The following is a 22,108-nucleotide window of genomic DNA, read 5'->3' as shown; positions in this document are numbered from 1 at the left end:
CCTTTATTATTTACTTTCAAATGTAACACGCTTTCTGATTGGATATCTATTTTGTCCAAACATCTAAAACGTGAAGAAGATTCAAAACCTGGGAGCATGGACCAGGTGCACCGATAGGGTAACATCCTCTGCTCTTCAAAAAACACCCGTCGAGTTGCTCATACAAGTCTTGTCCGGGCTATAAAGTCAGCCTCATAAGAGTGAAGGAAAAGGTCAGCAAATAAAGACACACAATTTGTTCCCACTGGAATGCCGACCGTTTGTTGAAAAAACACGTCCACCACACTGGACAAATATGTTGTCGAATAAAAATAAACGCATTTTGTAAACAGCTTCCTCTGTATATTAGGAAGATGATTTGGAATTATTTCTTACAAAGTATGAGGAATCTCTACCAAGAACTATATATTTGTATCTACGTGTACCATTTGTTTTGGAAAAAACAACGATGTATAATGTTTTTAAGTCAGGATTTTAACTGAGTATGGGGAACATTAGTATACAGTGTTAAATCATAGGTTTTAATGCTATTATATTCAGATAATAGTCTTGAACTGATTGTCTCTAAAAGATCTTTCGAATTTTTGTATGATCCACATTGAATTAATACCACTACGGGGGTAACAAGTGTTGTGGTAGGACTGTAGACCCTTTTTGACAGTTGTCAGTATAGAAGTTAAAAGTTTTGAAAGAGGTTTGGTGTTACATTTTGCAGATCCAGCTAAGAAACGTTGTTTGTATGGATTCTTATGAATTTTAGGAATCCAGTACATAGACGGTAAATCACAATAATTGAGACCAAAAGAGGATAGCATAGATTTATGGTTTTCCACAATCTCATACGCAGGTGCCAAAGGGCTGTTGTCACAGAATTGTCACTACGGAATGAAAAGGCATCGCATTTGTCGAATAGTTTCCGTATTGTTTTTCTGTACCTTTGATCTCAAAGTGTAGGTCAAGATATGAGGCTCACTTTACAGTGTTTAAAATCCCCGAAACTAGGATTGTTTAATGATAATACGTCATCTATATAGCGGAAACTGAGATATTAAAGGATCTAGCTAAACGATTTTCCCTTTTTTGGACGTCAACCTGATAACAGTAAAGGAAAAAATAAGCAAGAAGAAGTGGAGCACAATTTGTTCCCATTGGAATGCCGAACGTAGAACAGTTATTGAAAATGTAATTTTGGAAATCGGAAACTAAATTAATTCGACTGCTGAGAATTCCGAAATTCTGTATAATCAGTTAAATTTTGTTGGCTTGAATCAACAATAATGTTTTAAACGAACTGTACTAAAAACATATACTTTGTATGATTCCCATTCGTGTGCATATTGTAAATTAAATGTTCCTGGCTATTGAACACTCACGGTATAACATTTGCATAAAAATTTGGTTTGATAAGTAATTCAACAGAAAGGTATTAAGAGGTTTTGGTATAATAGCATGTATTCTGTGGCAGTCAGGACGGATTACGGGTATAAAATTGAACGACCCTATGGTATTCCACAAATATTTTTGTACAGATTTGACAGAAAAGCATTTTAGATTAATAAAGTTTTCGACATTTATCATCATATATTCAGATTTAACTATAAGTTCTGTACTCCTTCGCCCTATACATGATTTAAATTATTTTTTTCATTTATTATCGAAGGAGAACTTATAAATGAAAATAAATATGTGTGATTCTTAATCAGATCGAGAGTTCTACTAAATAGGCATTCACGTATAAAAACTGACCAGTAATTACCACCCAATAAGGTCAATGCGATACCGGAATGCGTTATTATTGTTTGTTTACTTTAGTTTAAATATAACTTATAGGTACATTTTCAATTGATCCTACAACATTTTATTACTGTCTTCTCTCTAATATATAATATTAAATGTACAGTGTAAAGTAGTATTTCCAGGTACCGATTGTTCGTCTGTAAATTTTGTAATTAATAACTAGTATTAAAAAAAACACCGGTGTTTCATTTTAATTTCTCTCTCATCTAAATGTGTTCATGCAGTTTTTAAGTTGTTGTGACGAAATATTGGTTTAACCAATTCGAATAATCTTCCCATATCATTTCGTCAGGGGATTTAGCCTAATAAACTTCAATATTCTCTTGTAAATTAGGTTTAAAAAAATTCCTATTTTTTTTTCATGTCGTTAGTAGACTGATACTCGTGAACTTCAATGTTCTTGTGTAGAACTGGTTGATCAGGATTCAAATAATCATTTTTTTTTCATTTCGCTGGTAGATTTGTACTCATGAACGTCAATGTTTTCTTGTAAATCTAATTGATAGGGATTCAAATTAACTTCTTTTTTCCGTTCGCCAGTGGATTTATACTCATGAACGTCAAAGTTTTCTCGTAAAACAGGTTGAAATGGATTCAAAAAATCTTCTTCTTTCCTTTCACTAATAGACTGATACTCGTGAACTTCAATATTCTTGTCTAAAACTGGTTGATAAGGATTCATATAATCTTTTTTCCTCATTTTGCCAATGGATTTATATTCATGAACGTCAATGGCCTCTTGTAAAACTGGTTGATAAGGATTCATATAATCTTTTTTCTTTATTTCGCTAGTAGATTTATACTCATGAACTTCAATGTTCTCTTGTAAAACTTGTTGGTAAGGATTCATATAATCTTTTTTCTTCATTTCGCTAGTAGATTCATACTCATGAACTTCAATGTTTTCTTGTAAAACTGGTTGATAAGGATTAAGATAATATTGTTTTTCCAGTTCGCCAGTCCCATTATGTTCATTAATTTTGCTTTCTTCTTCTTCACATCCTACATAAGGTTGCAGATATTCGTCTTCTGTTTGATCCGTTGTTCTTTTCTTGACATGGTGGTCTATTTCCCTATTAGACTGGTGTGGGTCAAGGTGTGCGTTTTCGTTAGACTGGCTGATTGTTGTTTCTGTATTTAGTCTCATATTATTCGTTCCGAGTGTATCAGTCTCTGCTCTATTTGGGAGTGTCGGAGGGCAAATTTCTTTACTATCTATTTCAATTATATTATCTTCATTTATTTCATGGTATCCATACACATCAATATTGTCAGCATTGCCCACTTCTATTCCATGTTTAACAGAAGACGTAGTATTTCCACATCTAGATCTCGTATAGTTTATTATCGAACATATTAATAGCAGAACGGTTAATACACATATAGTTGTTATCAGGAAAATATTATCTGAAACGAAAATAAATCTAGTTAAGTGAAATATACTAATTGTCTTTATTAAGTGTTTATTTAATGGAAACACATGTTTTAGACACATGTATAACCATTAAGTATCTATCTCTTATTCAGTAGTTTGTTACAATGTATTCAGATATTCAACTAACGATTTCTTTTTATAAAGTCATAGGTTAACATCATGAAACAATTTAGTTACTTTGCATTTCGTTACGCTGTCCTTCCCTCCTCTACCTTTCCCGAAATGTATTTTTAAACGCATCATAACTGTAGTAAGACAAGCATGTATAAAAAAACGAATTTAAAATTTAAACCCAAAAGAAGTACCAGATTGTTGTACGAAAAGATATTATGTCGAGAAAGAGATTCAGCGAAATAAGAGCAAAATTTTACCAAATACAAGTCAGACCTATTACATCATCTATAATATGCAGGTAGTATCCTTTCCTTAGTTTTTGGTAATTGGTTTCATAAGAATGTGGTTTCATAGAATAAAGAAACAGATCAGTTAAGAGTGGCACACCTCCGATAAATAATGTTAATGATTGCCCACCCAAACTGACGTTACTGTATTGGTTGTAGTTCCCATTTTTTTGTGTGTTGCTGTACCAGCGCAACCATACGAACAACATTCGTTTGACTTCAGAATAAACAAAATGATAAATAACGCTTTTACGATAAATATGATTTTATGTTTTTCTTCTAACCAATACAAAACAAAAATGGAATCTGATTAGTGCGAATAGACTGTAACGGCACACATTCCTATGCATACGCACAGTTTATGATTTTAGTTGCCACGACAAGCTTGAACGATTGTCTGATGCCTGTTTCTTGAATATTAAACAACTGGACAGATATCATCATCAGGTTCGTAATACATGTAATTCAAATATCGTTTATACAAAGTAAAAGCTTTTCTGAACGTCTTATTAAACAAGAAAGTAAGAGACGTCACGAGATTGTATTGGTTGTCGTCCATATGACCTAGAAAACCAGCTGGTTACTTATCGAATTATTTGCCTTCCGCTCATTTTGAATTTCACGCTCAAGGAACAATAAAACTAAATACTCCACAATCCACCACCAAAAGATCTCAATTGCGACCTGTTCGTAAATAATGTTTAATCGAGCCTTTAGTGGGCGATAGAAATGCTTCGATTTTACCGGGATTCGGGAAATAACCTAGCTAGAGAAGAATTGAATCTATGATTTTACACGTCAAATAAAGGAATGGTGTATGAATAAAAGTTACAGATATCAAAGTACTAAACTACAATTGAACGTAAAAACAAGTCATAACATCAGAAAAGCCCCTACAAAACGGGAAATATTAAAACAATCTTGAAATTCTTTTTACTCGAAAAAAATTGACCCCGTAACCGAAAGGACTAAAATTGCAAATTCAGACATATTCCTGTTTACGTGGCATACGCCATTATTAAAAGAGACAACATCAGCTTTAATGGCCGAACTGTTGATCTAATATTGATTAACGAACTCTAAACTACCATGACATAAGCCAATAGTTCGTTGCATATGACAACCGAAAACGAATCGGAATCGAACGAGGAAAAAATCCTCAAGCCGTCACTAAAATATTCGAAAACATGAAAGAAGAATTCGAAGTTGGTTGGATATTGAGCTCAAGCAATACGGCCATAAAGAAGCTTTAGTACTAGTGCAAAATTTGAAACCCTTTACCAGAATTTTAAGTTCAAGTTTCTAATTCATGTGATTTGTTCTTTATTCATTAATAAACACAATAATGAAAGCATCCATACATCATTCGAAACTTCACAAGTGTCATGTAATACAGAGGTATATTGCTGAGTCTGCCAAATTCACAAATAAACTCCTTACAACTTCACTTTCGGTAGTGAAAAACTTAAAGTTACTGTGATAAAACTTTCTATACTAGTGGCGTGAGTTAGTAGATTTTCAAGAATTCAAAAGACCTAAATGTGCCTTTTCCTATTAGCCTTGCAGTTGTAAACAACATACAGACCCTTGATAGTTCTACATTGTACACCACACTGCCACCTCACAAGCTCTAGTCGTTTTATGCGACCCGTCGGTATACCTATGGAAATTAATTGTGTGCAACTCTTTGCCGAACCTCTCCTTCGTTTGTATGAAGCAAAATTTTTGCAAGAACTACTATTGGCAAAAAGAGAAGCAAGTAGTCCAGCCAGTCAATTTCAGTTTCCATTATATAAATTTATTCTGCGAAATCTTAGTTTTAATGGTTAGGTACATCTGATTTACCCACAACAACATGAAATTGATGAAACAATGAGTACACGTCCCCTGTCTTAGCAATATACCAATATCTTCAACCTATGAAGTATTCATTTAAGAGTTGACCCGTTTTTTTTGGGGGGGGGGCTGTGAATTGTAAACGGGAATCCTGATCTCTGTAGATCATGGCTATATTTAATAAATTTCTTGATAAGGGATACGTTCCGTCTTTGTATATATATTAATACAGAGCTTTTAAGGTCGTCATACCGACATTTAATTTCTATCTTACAGATGAAACAATATTTTTTTTTTCAATTTAGCGTCCTGTGCTTTTCCAGAAAAGCAGAGGACGCTACCCTTCAGGTGCTCCTAGTTTTTATTGGAGTCCGAGTTGATCATTTATTTTTCTTACTTGGACCGTACTATTTTATTAACTTTATGTTCTTTGTTGTGTTTGTCTGTTTTCCATGTCTGATCTTTGTCCCTGGATTATGTTCTGTTAATTTCAACTACAATATTGGTTTCCCTGATTACTCTTAGATTCAACGTCTTAAGGGACCAGATTGAAAACCAGCCGAATTTGACACATATCAGCTGCAATGGTGTAGCTCCTTTGATATGCAAGTCAAAGGAACTAAGCAATATGAATTATTTAGATATTTTATCAGTTACTGTCATAATTCATACTACCATCGTATGAGGTCGTTAAAATTACCTATATATTTCATTTCATATCTTAAAGTATATTATTTTCATGATGTTATTTTTTTTCGCATGATTATTCGCTATGTTATAATCTTTTTCAAGATCAAATACTCCGGCGATTTAAATACGCTGGTGGAATTGTTAAATTGTTTTACGAAAATTTTTTATCATATTAATTTTATTTGTATATAATTTGTATATATGTGGGATATGTCCTACATTTTAGCATCGTTTTCTCTGTTTACATAATTATATTTTGTTAAATTGAATGATATCACCCAGGAGTTGATTGTTTTTTGATATTACGGCTTTGTGATTACTGACAGGAAGATGCAATATTCTTGAAAAGCTTTACCCGAATTATACTCTCTTACGATATGACGGATACCGCTTGGGGATCAAAATATACTCTAATTGAATATACAATGAAACTCCCGTTTTTTGGTAGCTCGTATTGCTAGTGATTTAGTTTTTTTTTTGTGCGACGTCGTCATGTTTTCTACATATTCAGTTTAATTGTGTAATTTATTTTATACAGTGTGACACATTGTGTTTGTATGTCATCTCTGCTTCCTGTTTTGTACAGTGAACATACTTGGATTTTGATGGATTTGAATTGTCCCATTGATGACGCTACATTATTGGTTTTTTTTCTGATATTTTTGTGTTTCTGGCTACGTTTACACACCAAAAATATTAATCAACACATAGTTACAAATTGATAAAAAATGTTTTATGCAAACTAACCTGGACTCTTTTTTATAGTTCCTGCCGTTGTAGTAAATTGAAAATATGCCGTTGTGTCTGTAAAAAAGAATATATGTAGGTTTACAAACCGTTTGTTTCTGAAATTGAAATAGTTAAATACTCTACTTGTAACATTATCGAGTAATATATATTTCTTATTAATATATTATCAATCTTGAGAATATTTTATATCAGCAGACCGACAATACTTTGATTCTTTTTATTTTCGTCGAAGTCAGTATGTTGTTAATGTTAATGGTAGTGTGCGCTGGGTGAAAACAGGAGAAATTGTTAACAGTTTTTATTACTGGAATATAACCATTTCCTCATCTGATTATAAAATGTTCGAAATCATAGAGCATAAAACAAAAGATAAACAAAACTTTAGTCATTAATTTCATCTTTGATGTTCAGACGGAATGATGTTTTACTGCTGAAAAGCTTTCTTACATTATGTAGTGACGTACAAGGCATTTTTCTGGTTTGTACACTTGTTGTATACATGTAACTAAAGCATCCCACAAAATGGGGCCTTTGTTTCTAAACAAACTAACCAGAATCCTCACGAACTGTTTCCAACTGTTTTGTCGTGTCTTGGAAATTGGATTTATCCTCTGTAAAAATACATACACAAACACATTCATATATATAGCCTAGCTAGCTGAGTGGTCTAAGACGCATGACTGTGCAGGCGGTCTTGGTTGCTCAAGTTTTCAAAGCCATAAGAAAGGATGGTATTGATTTGGAAGATATGGCTTTTAGGGAATTAAGGGCCAAAAGCAAGAAAGCAACCATTTCATAGAATTGTACTATAGACAAGTAAATTGGGTTTGTTTTAGATTTGTACTACAAGGTGACATCTTGGAGTTTGCGACTTAGTCTGATTAAGGACTAGGGGTCAAAAACAAGCATTTTTCTGATGTCTGGAAGATATCTTGAGTAAAGCAGAACTGACCTCCTTGAAATTGTACCACAATGTGCCTGTTTTAAAAGGAAATTTGAGACTTATTTGAACCAAATAGGGGTAAAAACGCCACATTTATTTTGGCGAAATTCTTTTTCTCAAATGGAAAGTTCATGTTGATATAAAGCAAATGCGGGCCCAGAAAGGCCGCATTGATTACGATGAAATTCTCATCCTGTCTGAATGCAATTAAAATTCAAAGCCTTATCAACCTTGAATAATGTTTCAATACTTCCTTACAAGGTTTAACCCTACATTAATATGAAGCTGTTCAGCTGAACGCATTTTATCGGCTTATGGGAGTTTACATTTTTTAAGTACAAGTATTTAACTGTGTGACATACTCTATGTAGATATGTTTTTTTTACAGTGTAGTAATTATTTTGTTACCAGGTCGTTTGAGTAGAACTTAATTCTGACATAGAGTCCTCATTGCCTTCGTGGATCGTTATGGTGTATCCATCAGCATCACAGTTTTCCTTTCCTTGTTTGTCTACCCCGGACTTGACTTTTTGAGCAACTCGGCGGGTGTTTCTAGAAAAGCAGAGGACGCTTACCCTACCGGTGCATCTGGTCCATGCTCCCAGTTTATAGTGGAGTCCGAGTTGCTCATTTACTTTTGTTACTTTGTATGTATGATTTTATTTACTTTATGTTTGTTGTGTATGTCTGTTTTCCATGTCTGGTCTTTGTCCCTGGATTACATTCTTTTGATTACCGCTATAACATTGGTTCCCTTGATTACTCTTTAATTATATATCATGTATTTATTTCAAAATATTTTTTAGTTTATTTGCATAGTTTTGCTAGTCCAATTGGCATCGAATGTTTGGGAAATTAATAATGGAAAACCTCTTAAAATCTCAACACAAAACTACAACATACTGAAATTGATTGTGATGACCCATTGGTGGTCCAAAAGTTTATACATTCATTTGTTACAGAACAACATATTATTTTACACTAATTTAATTAACAATTTTGCAGTCTTTGATAAATAAATCTAATGCTTAGTTCTGAGAAAACCAAGTGCCTTCCATTTCTTCTATGTATAGCAGAGAAAATATCTTCAATCATTTCACCCCCTAATTTCATTGTGAGTTTATAGTGAAAGATGTGTCAATCCTTCCGTCCAGTTCCCATATTTTAATATTACTCCTCCTACACCATTAGAGGGAATTTATTGAGACTTTCATTTAAATGCGAAAATTGGATATTTTGCATTCACGTGATTACATTACATGCACAAAACACGATTATTTCATGTCAGCTCAGAATGATCCATTCTTATTGATTAAGCCATATGGTAATGTAGTATTCATTAATACATGTTAAATAATGCCTGCTTCATACTCTTTAATGAAATAAACACAGTAGTTGCTAATGTAGACCACATTATTAAAAAATTTACTGCCGTGGACAAGTGATCATAATGTTTTCAACATGAATATTGCATATAATTGCAGCATCAGTTTCTGTTGATACCGTGATATTAATGCAAACACATTCAAGTCAAAACGAGCAGTACCAGTCTGTGTCCACACTTGAATACAATATTTAATTCAGATTTTCAAAGTGATTTTCTTAATTATCTCATTTTTTAAATGAGTTAAAGCGATATATTTCTACTGATTTTACTGAGTTCTAACATCATGTGAATTGTATAGTAAGCTACTAGTCAGGTACAAATAACATTTTTTTGGAATGAAAATATTAAAACAAAACAAAGTTAGTAATATTACATGTAACAATTTGCACAATTTCACAATAAATTTCAAGATTCAGCCCAACATCGATATTTTCAATTGACATAAATAAATATCAGAAATGATATCATTACAAATGAAAGTGAGTTTTCGGTGATTTAATGAAGTAATGCACAAATACAACCCCATTTCCAAGAGTTTTCAAGAAACTTTTCAGAGAATAATTTGAATAACAAGAAATTCTTAATATATATGTTTTTTTTTAAGAATATGATATAATTAACCCTTGAATGAGTGTTCAATGGAACCAAGGTCCGAATGTAAACCAAAATAACCAAAATAACACGTACACAGAAAGAGAAGAAAATGAGAAACTCGGACCCGTCTTAAAACTAGGAGTAAGGACCAGATGTCCAGTAAGGTCAACTGTTCTTTGCTTTTCTAGAAACGCCATCGTTGCTCATAAAATGTCCCGTCTCGGGTCGATAATTGAGAAAAGAAAACAAGGACGATATAAATAAACCGGTTCTTATGATGAAGATGGATACATTATAATGATCATCGAATACATGATGACGACCATAATACTTTTATGTTAATGCAACATATCCCTGTTTCAATAGTCTAGTTTTAAGAAGTCTAGCGCGGTTCAACCAAGTTCGGCAAGCTCTTGCATCAGATAAAAGTTGACATTACAGAATGAAATGTCGTCGCATTTGTCGCATAATTTGGTCATGAGTTTTCCTTTTTCATCCATTTCTGAGAGTTGGTCGAGATATGAGTCCGACCTAATAGTGCCTGTTGTATCTTTTATTTCCAGTCCTTAAGCGTAAAAGCAGTGTATAAAATCTCAGAGTTTAGGATTGTTTAAAGACAACACGTTATTAATATAGCGGAAACTGAAAGCAAAGGATCTGGCTAGAAATGAAAGATAAGTTATAAAATCAGCTTCATATGAGCGAAAGAATTTTGGGTAAGATCATCTATAAAATCAGTCTCATATGAATGAAGTTGAAATCAGTTGAAAACTTTAAAGAATGATGCTTTAGAATAGGTAGCAATCAACACTTTATTCTATTTTAATGATGGTGCATTAAAAAAAGCACTTGAATATATTCTAAATTACTTATGTTATTTAATGAATGCCTTTCTTTTATGAGCAATTCGGCGGGTGTTTCTAGAAAAGCAGAGGACGCTTACCCTACCGGTGCACCTGGTCCATGCTCCCAGTTTTTAGTGGAGTCCGAGTTGCTCATTTACTTTTGTTACTTTGTATGTATGATTTTAGTTACTTTATGTTTTTGTTGTATGTGTCTGTTTTCCATGTCTGGTCTTTTTCCCTGGATTATATTCTTTTGATTACCGCTTTTACCTTGGTTCCCTTGATTACTTTGATAAAGTTATGAAAAAGTAATGGTGCATTCATTGAAAATAGCGTTTAACATGCTTTATTGGAATCAATTATAATTGAATCATCCACTATCATACTGATTTTTTGTAAAATTCAAATTTGCGGTAAAAATCGGCTTATTAGACAAAAAAAATCTTAATTTTTACCTAAAGTACCAATATGAAATCGTTCACAAAGATGGAATTTACATATTTGTTCCACACTTACCTACTGTAATTGTTGTTTCACTAATGCATCCATATATATAATGACACCTGTATTCAAAAGAATGGTAAATAATAAAACTGAACGCTGTTTTTACTTCATTCACTTCTGGGAACCGCAATCGGCATACTGGTACCGTGGAACAAGGTAGTATACCTCTAGTAGACCCCGTATGCTATTTTCAGAATTATAAGTCTAAACACGCAATATTTATTTTCAGATAAAACTCAAAATATGCACATGAACATGAAATTGTTGATAAAATAAACATGAAATGATGATGAAATAAAAAAGGAATTGGACACAAGGACGATGGGGTCGACAAATTTTGATTGCCACAAGAAATAGGGAGAGGTGGGTAGGGTCGGGCAATTTAGTCTCCTGTTTCGGAGCCCTATGGTTCCTACTCCGGGAGATACGGAACAGTCTATATATATAGAAATCAGGAAATGAGTCGGGTATGACTGGTTACAAAGAGAAAGACAGTCTAATATTTGTTATAGAATTAATATAAAATGCATTATTAATTATTTTGTACTTAAATGCCTTGTATGTGTTTTAAAAAATTCGATTTGTAAGGAGTGTGATGTAAAATAATTGGATTAAGTCGAAAAAATCGTCCTTTTGCAAATGGTAAATAACTGTGCCGTTAATCCTAGCTGAACCTGCAACATTGATTACTCTTTTGTTTAATCATCCCTCCTTAAAATTGTAAATTTATTGAACAAGAATTATGTCTTTTATTCGTTATTGTTATCCTGTTATTTCCCAAAATTTCTATGTCAATTTGTGTACAAGTAAAAATAGTTTTGTTGAAGACTTCCCTTCTTTCGTATAAAACTATCTCTAAACTTAACTAAACTTTGTTTTAGCAGAATCAAACCATCACCAAAAAAGCATAAACATACGTAAATAAACAACTAACTAGCTTGTTTGTAACATTCAACCATAACTATGTGGTCAAGGAGACATTCTCCTTGAACCTGGACCTGGAATGATCCATATGCGTTTAATTGGTAAAAATGATATTTGTACCTTTGATTATCTTTACATGTGCATTCATCTCTGCATAATATACCGTAATATCCTCCTGAGCATTTATTTCTGCAGTTTTGTCCATGGTAACCGCTTGAACACTCTGTAGAAAAGATATGTTTTCAGTGTTTTTTCCAGACATCATTTTAACATGAAATAGTCAGTATTGCTTATCAAGGAGCTTAAGGTGATTTTAGACAATGCCTATTTTTCAAGGATCTTCTATAAAATAAAATGCGAAAATACTTTTCAACGCGAAGTATAGAACTATCGCAGAGGTCCAATCCAAATTAATTTGAACAAGTATGGACCCCTCATTCAAACATTATACAGCTCTAAATTTTGAATTCGATAAAATATTTCATTCAAACCAGATAAAAGTCTGAAAAAAATCGAAAAAGTCACAACCTTCAAAATCTTCCTTCAAGCATTCCTTTCGGGTATGGCACCTTGTTATACAATAAAACAAAAATATCACTTATCATTTATTGAAGTTATTATCCGTATCGCGGGCAGGAAAATGTTTTTTTCTGGTCTCTTGTTGATCCCTTATTCATAATTAATCCACGTCACAACTTCAAGGTCCCTAACAAATCCCGGCGAATCTCTTGTTGAATCGCAACTTAAAGTACAATTTAAAAGAGATCAATTCTTTAACACTCATGTTACTATATATATTTTCAGACCTTTCTATACGTTTATAATATCTTCCCTGTGTTGTGACATGCATCATTAATTTAATCCTTTATCCTACATATTAACATCTAAATGAACTGTCCTGTACCACCATACATCGTGTACTAAGTTACAGCCCTAGATTTATCCTACGAGGAGGAATTACCCGGCCAGCGAAAGCTATATTTTAATATAGCCTAGCTGGCCGAGTGGTCTAGGGCGCTGGACTTAGTGCAGGTGGTGTTGCCATAGATGTCACAGCAGTACGAGTTCGAGTCCCGCGGAGGGAACGACAAAAAATTTGCATCGCAAATTTGACAGTTTTAACATCGTTGGGAATTTTTCAGACCTTTCTATACGTTTATAATATCTTCCCTGTATCAATTTGATCCGATGGAGCAGTGTAGCAAATAGAGTCGTCACATTCTGAGACGTTGTGTATATATATATACGACAACTTAGTTATTTGTAGCGTTATACATATAGTGACTTATAATAGTATAAGGGGAGTTAAATATTAACGTCAAAAATGTTAAAATAAAAGAAAGAAATAAGAGGACATAAAAAATGTTAACGTCCATTCAATTTCGATTTAAATTCACGAATAAACATCATTTCTTTGGTTTCACGTAAATCTTTATCATTGTCACTCAGTTTGTAAAATGGGAAAATTTTAAATCGTCCATCGTTGCATTTGTCTAAATGCTCACAGACGGGTCAAAATCTGTAATTTGGATCTCGGACCTGTTGTCGATGGACTCTCGTTCGAACAATGACCCTGTCGCCTGTTTGACCAATATATATTTCTTCACATTTGCTACATTTTATGCAATAAATTAAATTTGCAGTTTTACAGTTCATGTCCTCGTTTGCGTCAATAGTGGTTCCATCCCTTGTAGTGATCGAGTGTCCTTTGTGTATGTAGTCGCATGTGTTGCAACGTTTGTCTTTGCATTTCGATACAGTGAAGCGTTTTCGGTAGGGTCAAAACGGGCACTTGTAAGTATTCGTTTAAGGTTTTTCGGTTGACGTTTGCTTTGTATTATTTTTTCTTTGTTGATATGGACTTTCAGTTAGCGATTCGCTTTGTGCTGTAGTTGGTAAGTTGGCTCTTGCTATTTCAAAAATATTCGCATTACACGGGTTGTGGGTTATTACAAAGGGTATTACGGAGTTGTCTGGTTCATTTCTAGCGTTGACTGTTAGAAATTCGTTTCTTGGAATTCCCTTTGCGCGTTCGATTCCATGTTTAATGAATTGTTCGGAAAATTTCTGTTTAAGTAAGAATATATTTAATTCCTTTAAGCGTTCATTTCTAGTGTTGTTTTCCTCGCTTATCACAGTACATATTTTACGCGCGAGACAGTACGGGATGTTTCTCCTCGTGTGGGATGGATGACACGATTTGAAACTTAAATGTTGATGCGTGTCTGTACTCTTGTAAAAAATGTCGCTTGAAATATTTCCATTGTTTTTCAGTACTAAAATGTCTAGGAACGGCAATTCTCTTGTGAATTTGATATTATTGTGCAAATTGTTCAGAATGTCCGTGAATTTATCTAAGTTTTCAGTAGATTTATTCCAGATTATAAAGCAGTCATCCAAAAACAGCATCCATGACGTTTCTATTTCATTAGCAAATTCCAGTCCAAATTCGTTTTCCACTTGTTGGTGCAATTTTTGTTCAAGGAACCCCATTACTAGTGTTGCGTAAGTGGGCGCGAATTTTGTACCCATAGCTGTACCACGAATTTGTAAAAAAATGTTTTCTATCGAAATAAAAGGAGTTATTCTCCAAAATAAAACTAACTGATTCCAATATTAAGTAAGCGGTAAAACGATTATCAATTGTTGCAGGATGCTTTTCTATCCAATATTTTACGGCATAAATACCTAGGTTATGGGGTATATTTGTGTATAGGCTGGTAACATCGAAGTTAACCATTATTGCCTCTTCCCTGACTGTTCTAGGTAGATGAGATAAAAAGTCCACATCATCCCGTATATAACTCGGTACAAACGAACAGCCATGAAAGCGCTAGTGATGTGAATATATAAATACATCGTGAAAATCTGATCGTGTTGGATTTTTAATGACAAATATATATATATATATATATATATATATATATATATATATATATATATATATATATATATATATATATATATATATATATATATATGTGTGTGTGTGTGTGTGTGTGTGTGTGTGTGTGTGTGTGTGTGTGTGTGTGTGTGTGTATCATGAACATACTTATTTTTGGCCCCGAACTCGAAAACGATTCAAGTCCTTCCAATAGTCCTGTAGAAGTATGGAAACTTGTTACACAATTTCATGGAGATACATTTATTAAATCAAGTTTATGTCTAGACAGTATGAAAATACTTGTTTCAGGTCCCATTTTCGCCCTCTTATTCTTACACAGTGCAAATTGCAAAATCAATCAGTCACCTTTTCTTGGCATGGTATGTTATGGGACATTAATTCAAGTTCAAGGCAGTTGATGTACTTATAAGATAATTGCTATAAATTATTTCTCAGTCACAATGAAGATGCTTATTTCTGGCTTATTTTTGTCCCTTATTCATAAACGGCCGAGGTCACATCCACAGCATTCGTGTTGAAGTAAAGTACCTTGTGGTATAATTTCATAAAGTAAATAATAACTCATGTGGTTGTCCGTACACCAAAAGTCTACGGACGACAACGACAACATCATGATACAATTATACGACTGCAATTTATTTGCGGTCGTAACTTGTAATTATTGCAAATAAGTTAAGTGCCATGTCAAATATGATTTATTTTGTAAACATATTTACCAGCGAAAACAAATTCTTAAACAATGTTTACGATGATATCAATATTTCACACGGGTTAAAAAGTAGTAATGAAGCCGGAACCATACAAAGTCATGAACACTTTTTACATTCGTTTTCATTAATGTAGCTATTTTTCTATCTGCTTGGAAGTATCATTACATCTATATTTGAGCGCCGATGAACATTTTTATTATAATTAGGTGTCAGTTTCTGCTCTGTAAGAATCAGGTAATAGGTGAAATATGATACAAAAACACCGTTTGAAAGTGTAATTTGAGTAATTTGTAACACCAGAATCAAAGAAAAAAGTCCCGATTTGAAATCATTCTGGTAAATTGAGTTTATATTTTACTGAAATGCATGCACTGGAATGAAGGCGTCAAGTGCAGATAATTCTGTCATAAATCATATTGAAAAATTTCGGAACAAATCAGTGATGCAGGAATCACAAAGTGGTCTTTCCAAAAAGAGAAATCATCCTTTAGTGAAAGTACGTTGTCAGATTAGTGAATTTGTGACCTGCATCTTTCTGATTTTCCCCTTACTACTTGATTCTTTCAAAGACTTACAATTAAAACAGTTGTTTATCTTATTTATAGTTTCGCAATCTATCGAGCTACAGTGATACCTTGACATTGGTCCGTCGTCGCATTGTAAATGAAGTCGGTACAGCAAACTTTCATTAAAACACCAGATTCCTCGTCCCTGCAATATATTGTATAAAGATAAGCCGAATCTAATTCCACAAAGGGCCAAATTGTTTGTAAATGTTTGAGAGGAATACTTACTTCTGGAATCAAAGTGAATCACAGAAAGTTTTGCGATGCTTAAAATACGGAAAAGTAGCAATACCGAAGGAGTAAACACATAATATTTCGTAGATAAAACGTATTGAAGAGAACAGAAAAGGACAGAGAACTAAAAACAAATCACACAAACAAGAGTAAAAAACACAAAAAATAAACTATAGCACAAACGCAAGTAAAGCATAAGAGTGCGCAGTTTGTGTGTCTTGCAAGACCCCACTGTGCTGCATTTCGAAGTCCAATGAAAGAAGAAAAATTAAAGAATGACAAATGGCAGTTGTTGGTCATATTAGAAAAGATTCTCACTCTATACCAGTCTATTGAATGACGGAAATGACCATGTATAATATAGAATAGTTATGTACATCTATGACTCTGAGCCTTATATTTGTATGTAAAAGATTGGTATTAGTATCGTAATTTCTAGCTAAGTCAGTAGGACAAGGAGAAAACGATGAAATTAACAATACACTTCAAACAAAATAAAATAATCTGGGAAAATAAAGATTACTTGTTTAGCCTGATATTTAAAACCATGTTGTAGAAAATGTAATCTTCATAAATTTCATACGGAGATATCGCACATAAATCGATTCCTGTTGATTGTCGTCTTTTAAACGACAAATAGTATTATCATACTTGTCAATTTGCTGAATTTTGATTGGTTCAATGCGAGGATAATATTCTACTCTAACTAATGTCTTAGAAGGAGATATATTCCTTGTGTATTACCCTCTCGTGAAAATGTAAGCTGGTACCGGTAAATATCAGGCACCAGTTCAATCTTAGTCAGATCACCGTTTGAATATCAATAACTAATATAAAATCGATCAATAGATGAAATTCAGCAGACGTATATACTATTAAAGTTATGATACCAAATCTGCTACGATTTAGTTCCCAAAGATTTTGTAATTGTATTGTCAAATTAAAAAGTGACTGAGGTTTGGACTGGAAAAGAAGGTGATCAATTGAGAATTCATGTTATTATTGTGAAAATAATTGACTTTTTTTGTTTTCTTTGTTGTTGTTGTTAAAGACCTTCAGTAACAGTTGAACTTAATAACTACATAAAAACAAGAAAACAAATGAAACAAAACCAAAAACAAAAACAGGAAAACAGTAAGGTAAACAAAAAAAATCCTTTCGACATTTCTGCTTTCGAACAGGGAAAAGGGACATTTACAAAAAGGGGTGTGATCCACAGTTAATGTTTAAAGCTTTAAATTAATGCAAAATTTAAAGAAAAAAACACAATAATAATGAAGAATATAAAGAGAAGAGAAAATTATACAAAAAGTGATTGTGAGGGCCTTATTTGAAAAGAATGACAATGGAACCTTCAGTATAAGAAAATAAATAACATAGATTAAAGGGTAATTAAGGATTTGTTACCCCTTGAAAATACAAGGTCACCGGCGGCTACGAACCGGGATGACAATAACTGTTTCGGGTAGGACAACTGCCCTATCACCCATTTAGCCATATGTTGTATATATTAGTGAGCATTCAGGAGCGTAGCTAGATATAAATGATATGCACGTAGGGTCGGGAACGGCAGGGAGTTTGGGGGTAGCTCAAGGCCCCCACAAACTCTGGGGTAAATGACGCAAAATCCTGCCTTCTCGCCATTTCCTGGGACCTAAAAACTACTGCTGGAGTAACATTTTTTTAAAAGAAATTTCTCTATTTTTCTCTATTCTCAAACTTTTCCATCACTTTGTCTAAATCGACTGGAAATTCGCGGTGAATATGCATCATCCCAAGTGCTGCTAATTTGACATTGTTCATAGTAGATCTTATGCATGTCTTCAGTCTTCGAAGTACGCTAAACGGTCGTTCAGCTGTAGCGCTTCTTACAGGCATTGTAAGCATTATACATAACATTGTTTCAATGGAAGGATACAGGACAGAATCAACTGTGTTTCATAAAGTGTATTGGGGATCTGGTTCCGATGTATTATTGACCAGCCCGTACGCCAACAGGCGACTTCTCTCTTAAATTGATCCAAGTCACAAGTAAGGTCCACTTGATAGGTCTCGAACAATGTCATAATTTGCTCACCTGTAATGTTGTTTACACAACACGGAAGAAGATATTGAGCATGGAAGCAATTTTCGGATTTATTAAGACGAGACTCTTATTCCGTGATCATATGATCGATAAATGGGTAGTACAAAGACACTTTCCAGTACTATTTCGGTGTATTTGCATGGTGAATGGCCCTTGTTGTCTGCCGTCCACATCGCCTCGGCATACCCTTTTCTATGTCCAGGAGTTCAGACATATCCAGAGCCGTCTGGTACAATGCGTCCCAAACTGTGTCATCCATACGTTCTCCTCGTAATAGCTCAATAACGGTTTTGCTCTCATTTGTTAACTCTAGCAAGTCACATTCTACGCCTTGCAAAAATTTAGACAAGTAGACGATGCTCTGCAAAATATGCTCCGACACACCAAGAGCAATCACAAAATTTGAACCTTGATATCGATGCCAAGTATTGACCTGCCTTATCATCTAGGCTTTGTAGGTTTTCCAGTGTATGAACGACCACTGAGAATGATGCCTTGAAAGTATAGAGTGCGTCGGCCCGACTCGCGCAACGTGTTTCGCATAATGTGCGTAATTTGGTTCGTTTGTCCATGTTGTTTTTCGTAGCAGCATCTGCATCCAATTCTTCGTAAAATGCTTGAAGTTTCTTCGTAGAATAATCGAATGTAAATGCAACGTCCAGAACGGTAGACATAACATGTCTCACTGAGGCATCCTTACAACTATGAACTACTGCCAGACTGAGGCAATGCAATTTACAGTGGACATACACAGCAGCTGGAACTGTTTACTGAATTCTAGCCTAAACTCCGTTATATTTTACAGACATATTCGCGACGCCGTCGTAGCCCTGTGCTCCCATTTTCATAGTATCGATACCAGCATTGTTAAGGGTTTGAATCAAGAGTTCAGCCAAATGTTCACCAGTAGCACTCTTTGCCATTACAAAGTCAAGAAAATCTTCCTTGATCGATATTTTATGGTCGATATCGTCCCCAACCAAGTAGCGGAGACAGACTGAAACCTGTTCACGGGTTTCATCTGCAATTAATGTAAAGAACTTACTTTTGTTGCAAGTTTCCACTATCCATGTGCGAATTTGATCTCCAATAATGTTAATAAGTTCATTTTGGATATCAGGCGATGTGTACTTAGCCCAACTACTATTACTCTCCAAATGGTCTGTCAGAATATCATCGCCGCGTGCCTTAGAATGTAAGATGGACATGAAATTTCTGAGCTCGGGTATATGTCCGCGCAAAGCGACAAGGTTTCAATTATTTTCAGGGACAACAGCTTTGCTAGATTATGCAGCTGCTATAGAGCACTGAGCAACGTCTTTATTTCTCTGTGACTCTCACAAGATCTTCGTTAAAATTGGTTCCTGTGTAACACCTTTTGTGGTATCAGAACTTTTCGCCTACGTAGCAAAGAGAATGTCTATTATTTTCCATTTAGGTTTTTCTGATTTCTCACGTTCCGACGTCATGTTTATTTGACGCCACAACACAAAACTGATGTTGACGTTTAAATTTCTCCCATGTGCACGCATATGCGTGTTGGCGTATAGGGAGCTATGCGCCTGGGCATTTTCATAAATTGAGCTCAAAGATAATCACACAAAAATACAACTTTTGATTTTCAAGTTCATTTTCTGATAGGTAAAAAATAATCTATAAAGATTTGTCATAATTACTGTCAAATCAATCCATTAGTCTCTCGCGTGTACGTTAAGAGGTGAAATGGAACTTCGTCATTCTGGGAGTTATTTTTTTTAAAGTTGGTCACCGAATTATTTTCTTATCAATTAAAAAAAAAACAATGACCATTTGGTTTCATGAAATTACATTTTTTTTATATTTTTTATGTATATTTAATTTTAAAAATACATAATAAATAATACATGGCGTGAAAATTTGTACAGGAATAAAATTGTGCAAGCATAAGAATGTACTCTTCTGCGGAAACAGAAAATAGAAAGAAATTATAGTTTTGGTTGAATCCGAAAATGATCAAAGCGGTTTTCTTTCAGATTATTTGGTGTAAAACGTTTTCTTTAACTTTACCGTCTATGATGACACGTGCCATTCCCAATTCCTATTGCAAAATCTGGAAACCAGTATATGGTGAATAAAAAAATTGCATTCATTATCATTCGTAGTCATACGCACAAAATGAACAATGATTTTATCTTATGTTAAAATAAGTGATTGCGGATGTAAATATGATAAAATATTTTGTGCAGGAAACCTTATTATGTATCACTACAGGGAAATTAACTTTAATTTAGATTTTGATAAATTTGCTTTTATTCGATTGAAATGGTCGGAAATTTATTAAACAATTGATCTGGATTTTTTTCAGATATTGTTTATTATTTTGAGTTTTGTACTTTTTCCATTTTGGAAAAACCGAAATGATTTTAATTTAAAAAATATACATATATCATGTAAAAACAGCTCCGCCGTGGGATTAATTTCCTCTTTCACCATTCTTCATTGTCCTTACGCCCATTCCCAAATTCACGGAAGAACTTATCGGTGGTGGGATTGGCTTCCTTTTCAGATTTTTTTGTCTTCTTGTACATGTATACACTATCTTATACTTCCAACTATTTGTTTCTTAATGCTGCTGATAAGACTGAGTTTTCTCATTGAAACACGTGTAAAGCATACCGAAATTTGCAATAACCATAATGCTACTATTCTATTCATATTTTACCACTACAGAGCAAAAAGACCAAGGTTGCCACATCAAGCATTAGGTGATCCATATGCTAGAGTTTTTCAAGCGGCAACACCTTTCCTTTGTCCCTTTTGGAGGGACAATTTTTCAATAAATTATCGACACACAAATAGACTCTAAGTGTGTCCCTCTTCTTGATTTTTTTCATTCATATGAATTGGAGTTTGATCATTTGATATCACATATTTATATATATCTGACGATGTTCTATCTTTTAATAATCATTAATTTTGGGAATGGCTTCCGTTTATTCATCCCAAAGAACTATAAATAATGAGGACAACTGAAACAGCTTCCACTGCGTCATTTTCAGAACTTAACCGCGAAAGTGACGAAAGTAACCTTCAAAGTATAGAAATATGTCACAAACAAGATGATTCTGGTTTAAAAATGATGATTTATCACTCCTGTGCAGTAAAATGCTAGGTATATGGAGTTTTTATTTCTTAGTTGTTAAGGTATACCGGACATTTCAATAAGCCATTAATGACTAAGGGCCAGTAGGATTTTGGACAAGGGTTACACAACACGTCTCTTACACTGCTTAAAAAGATCTTCGGTATCCAGATCATATTGAGTCAAATTCTGTTTCTGATTAACTTTGTTTATATGATGGATTTTCATGATGTCAACAGATTGTTCTTTACGGAACCTTGTAGTACAGATAAATAATGTGGTACACTTTAATTTATGCTATGGGTTTACAAGCAGAAACCCTAGAGTGGTTGAATTGCTCTCCTGGAACTCATTTTTGCCTGCCATGAATAAAACAGGAC

The 22,108-nt window shown here is 33.9% G+C and overlaps 1 protein-coding gene across 2 annotated transcripts; it reads right to left on the bottom strand.

Moving 5' to 3' along the window:
* Window positions 1-1,964: 1,964 nt before the first annotated feature.
* On the bottom strand, window positions 1,965-20,797 carry LOC148625988 (uncharacterized). 2 transcript variants are annotated; one of them, XM_088569501.1, is made up of 7 exons: window positions 20,654-20,793; window positions 16,356-16,432; window positions 12,227-12,329; window positions 11,195-11,241; window positions 7,461-7,520; window positions 6,907-6,963; window positions 1,965-3,204 (listed from the first exon to the last, which is right to left on the bottom strand). In XM_088569501.1, the coding sequence occupies exons 1-7, from the start codon at window positions 20,740-20,742 to the stop codon at window positions 2,231-2,233; spliced, it is 1,407 nt and encodes a 468-aa protein (XP_088425627.1). In that variant the 5' UTR covers window positions 20,743-20,793; the 3' UTR covers window positions 1,965-2,230. The 2 variants fall into 2 exon arrangements, with proteins under 2 accessions (XP_088425627.1, XP_088425628.1); XM_088569502.1 differs by lacking the exon at window positions 16,356-16,432 and having other exon boundaries at window positions 20,654-20,797.
* Window positions 20,798-22,108: the final 1,311 nt, after the last annotated feature.

The sequence above is a fragment of the Perna viridis genome, chromosome 2, assembly GCF_037379345.1.
Source record: "Perna viridis isolate PV_CMFRI_1.1 ecotype Kerala chromosome 2, ASM3737934v1, whole genome shotgun sequence".
Lineage (NCBI taxonomy): Eukaryota > Metazoa > Mollusca > Bivalvia > Mytilida > Mytilidae > Perna > Perna viridis.
This window is presented reverse-complemented; position numbering and strand designations above follow the sequence as displayed.

Excerpts from the sequence above, each read along its gene's own strand:
- LOC148625988 (XM_088569501.1), bottom strand. The coding sequence starts at position 20,742 with ATGATAATGAATGCAATTTTTTTATTCACCATATACTGGTTTCCAGAT. Across the intron at positions 6,964-7,460 it reads AACAGTTCGTGAGGATTCTG|ACACAACGGCATATTTTCAA; the intron begins GTTAGTTTGTTT and ends TCTTTTTTACAG. Across the intron at positions 3,205-6,906 it reads AACTATAAAAAAGAGTCCAG|ATAATATTTTCCTGATAACA; the intron begins GTTAGTTTGCAT and ends TTTTCGTTTCAG.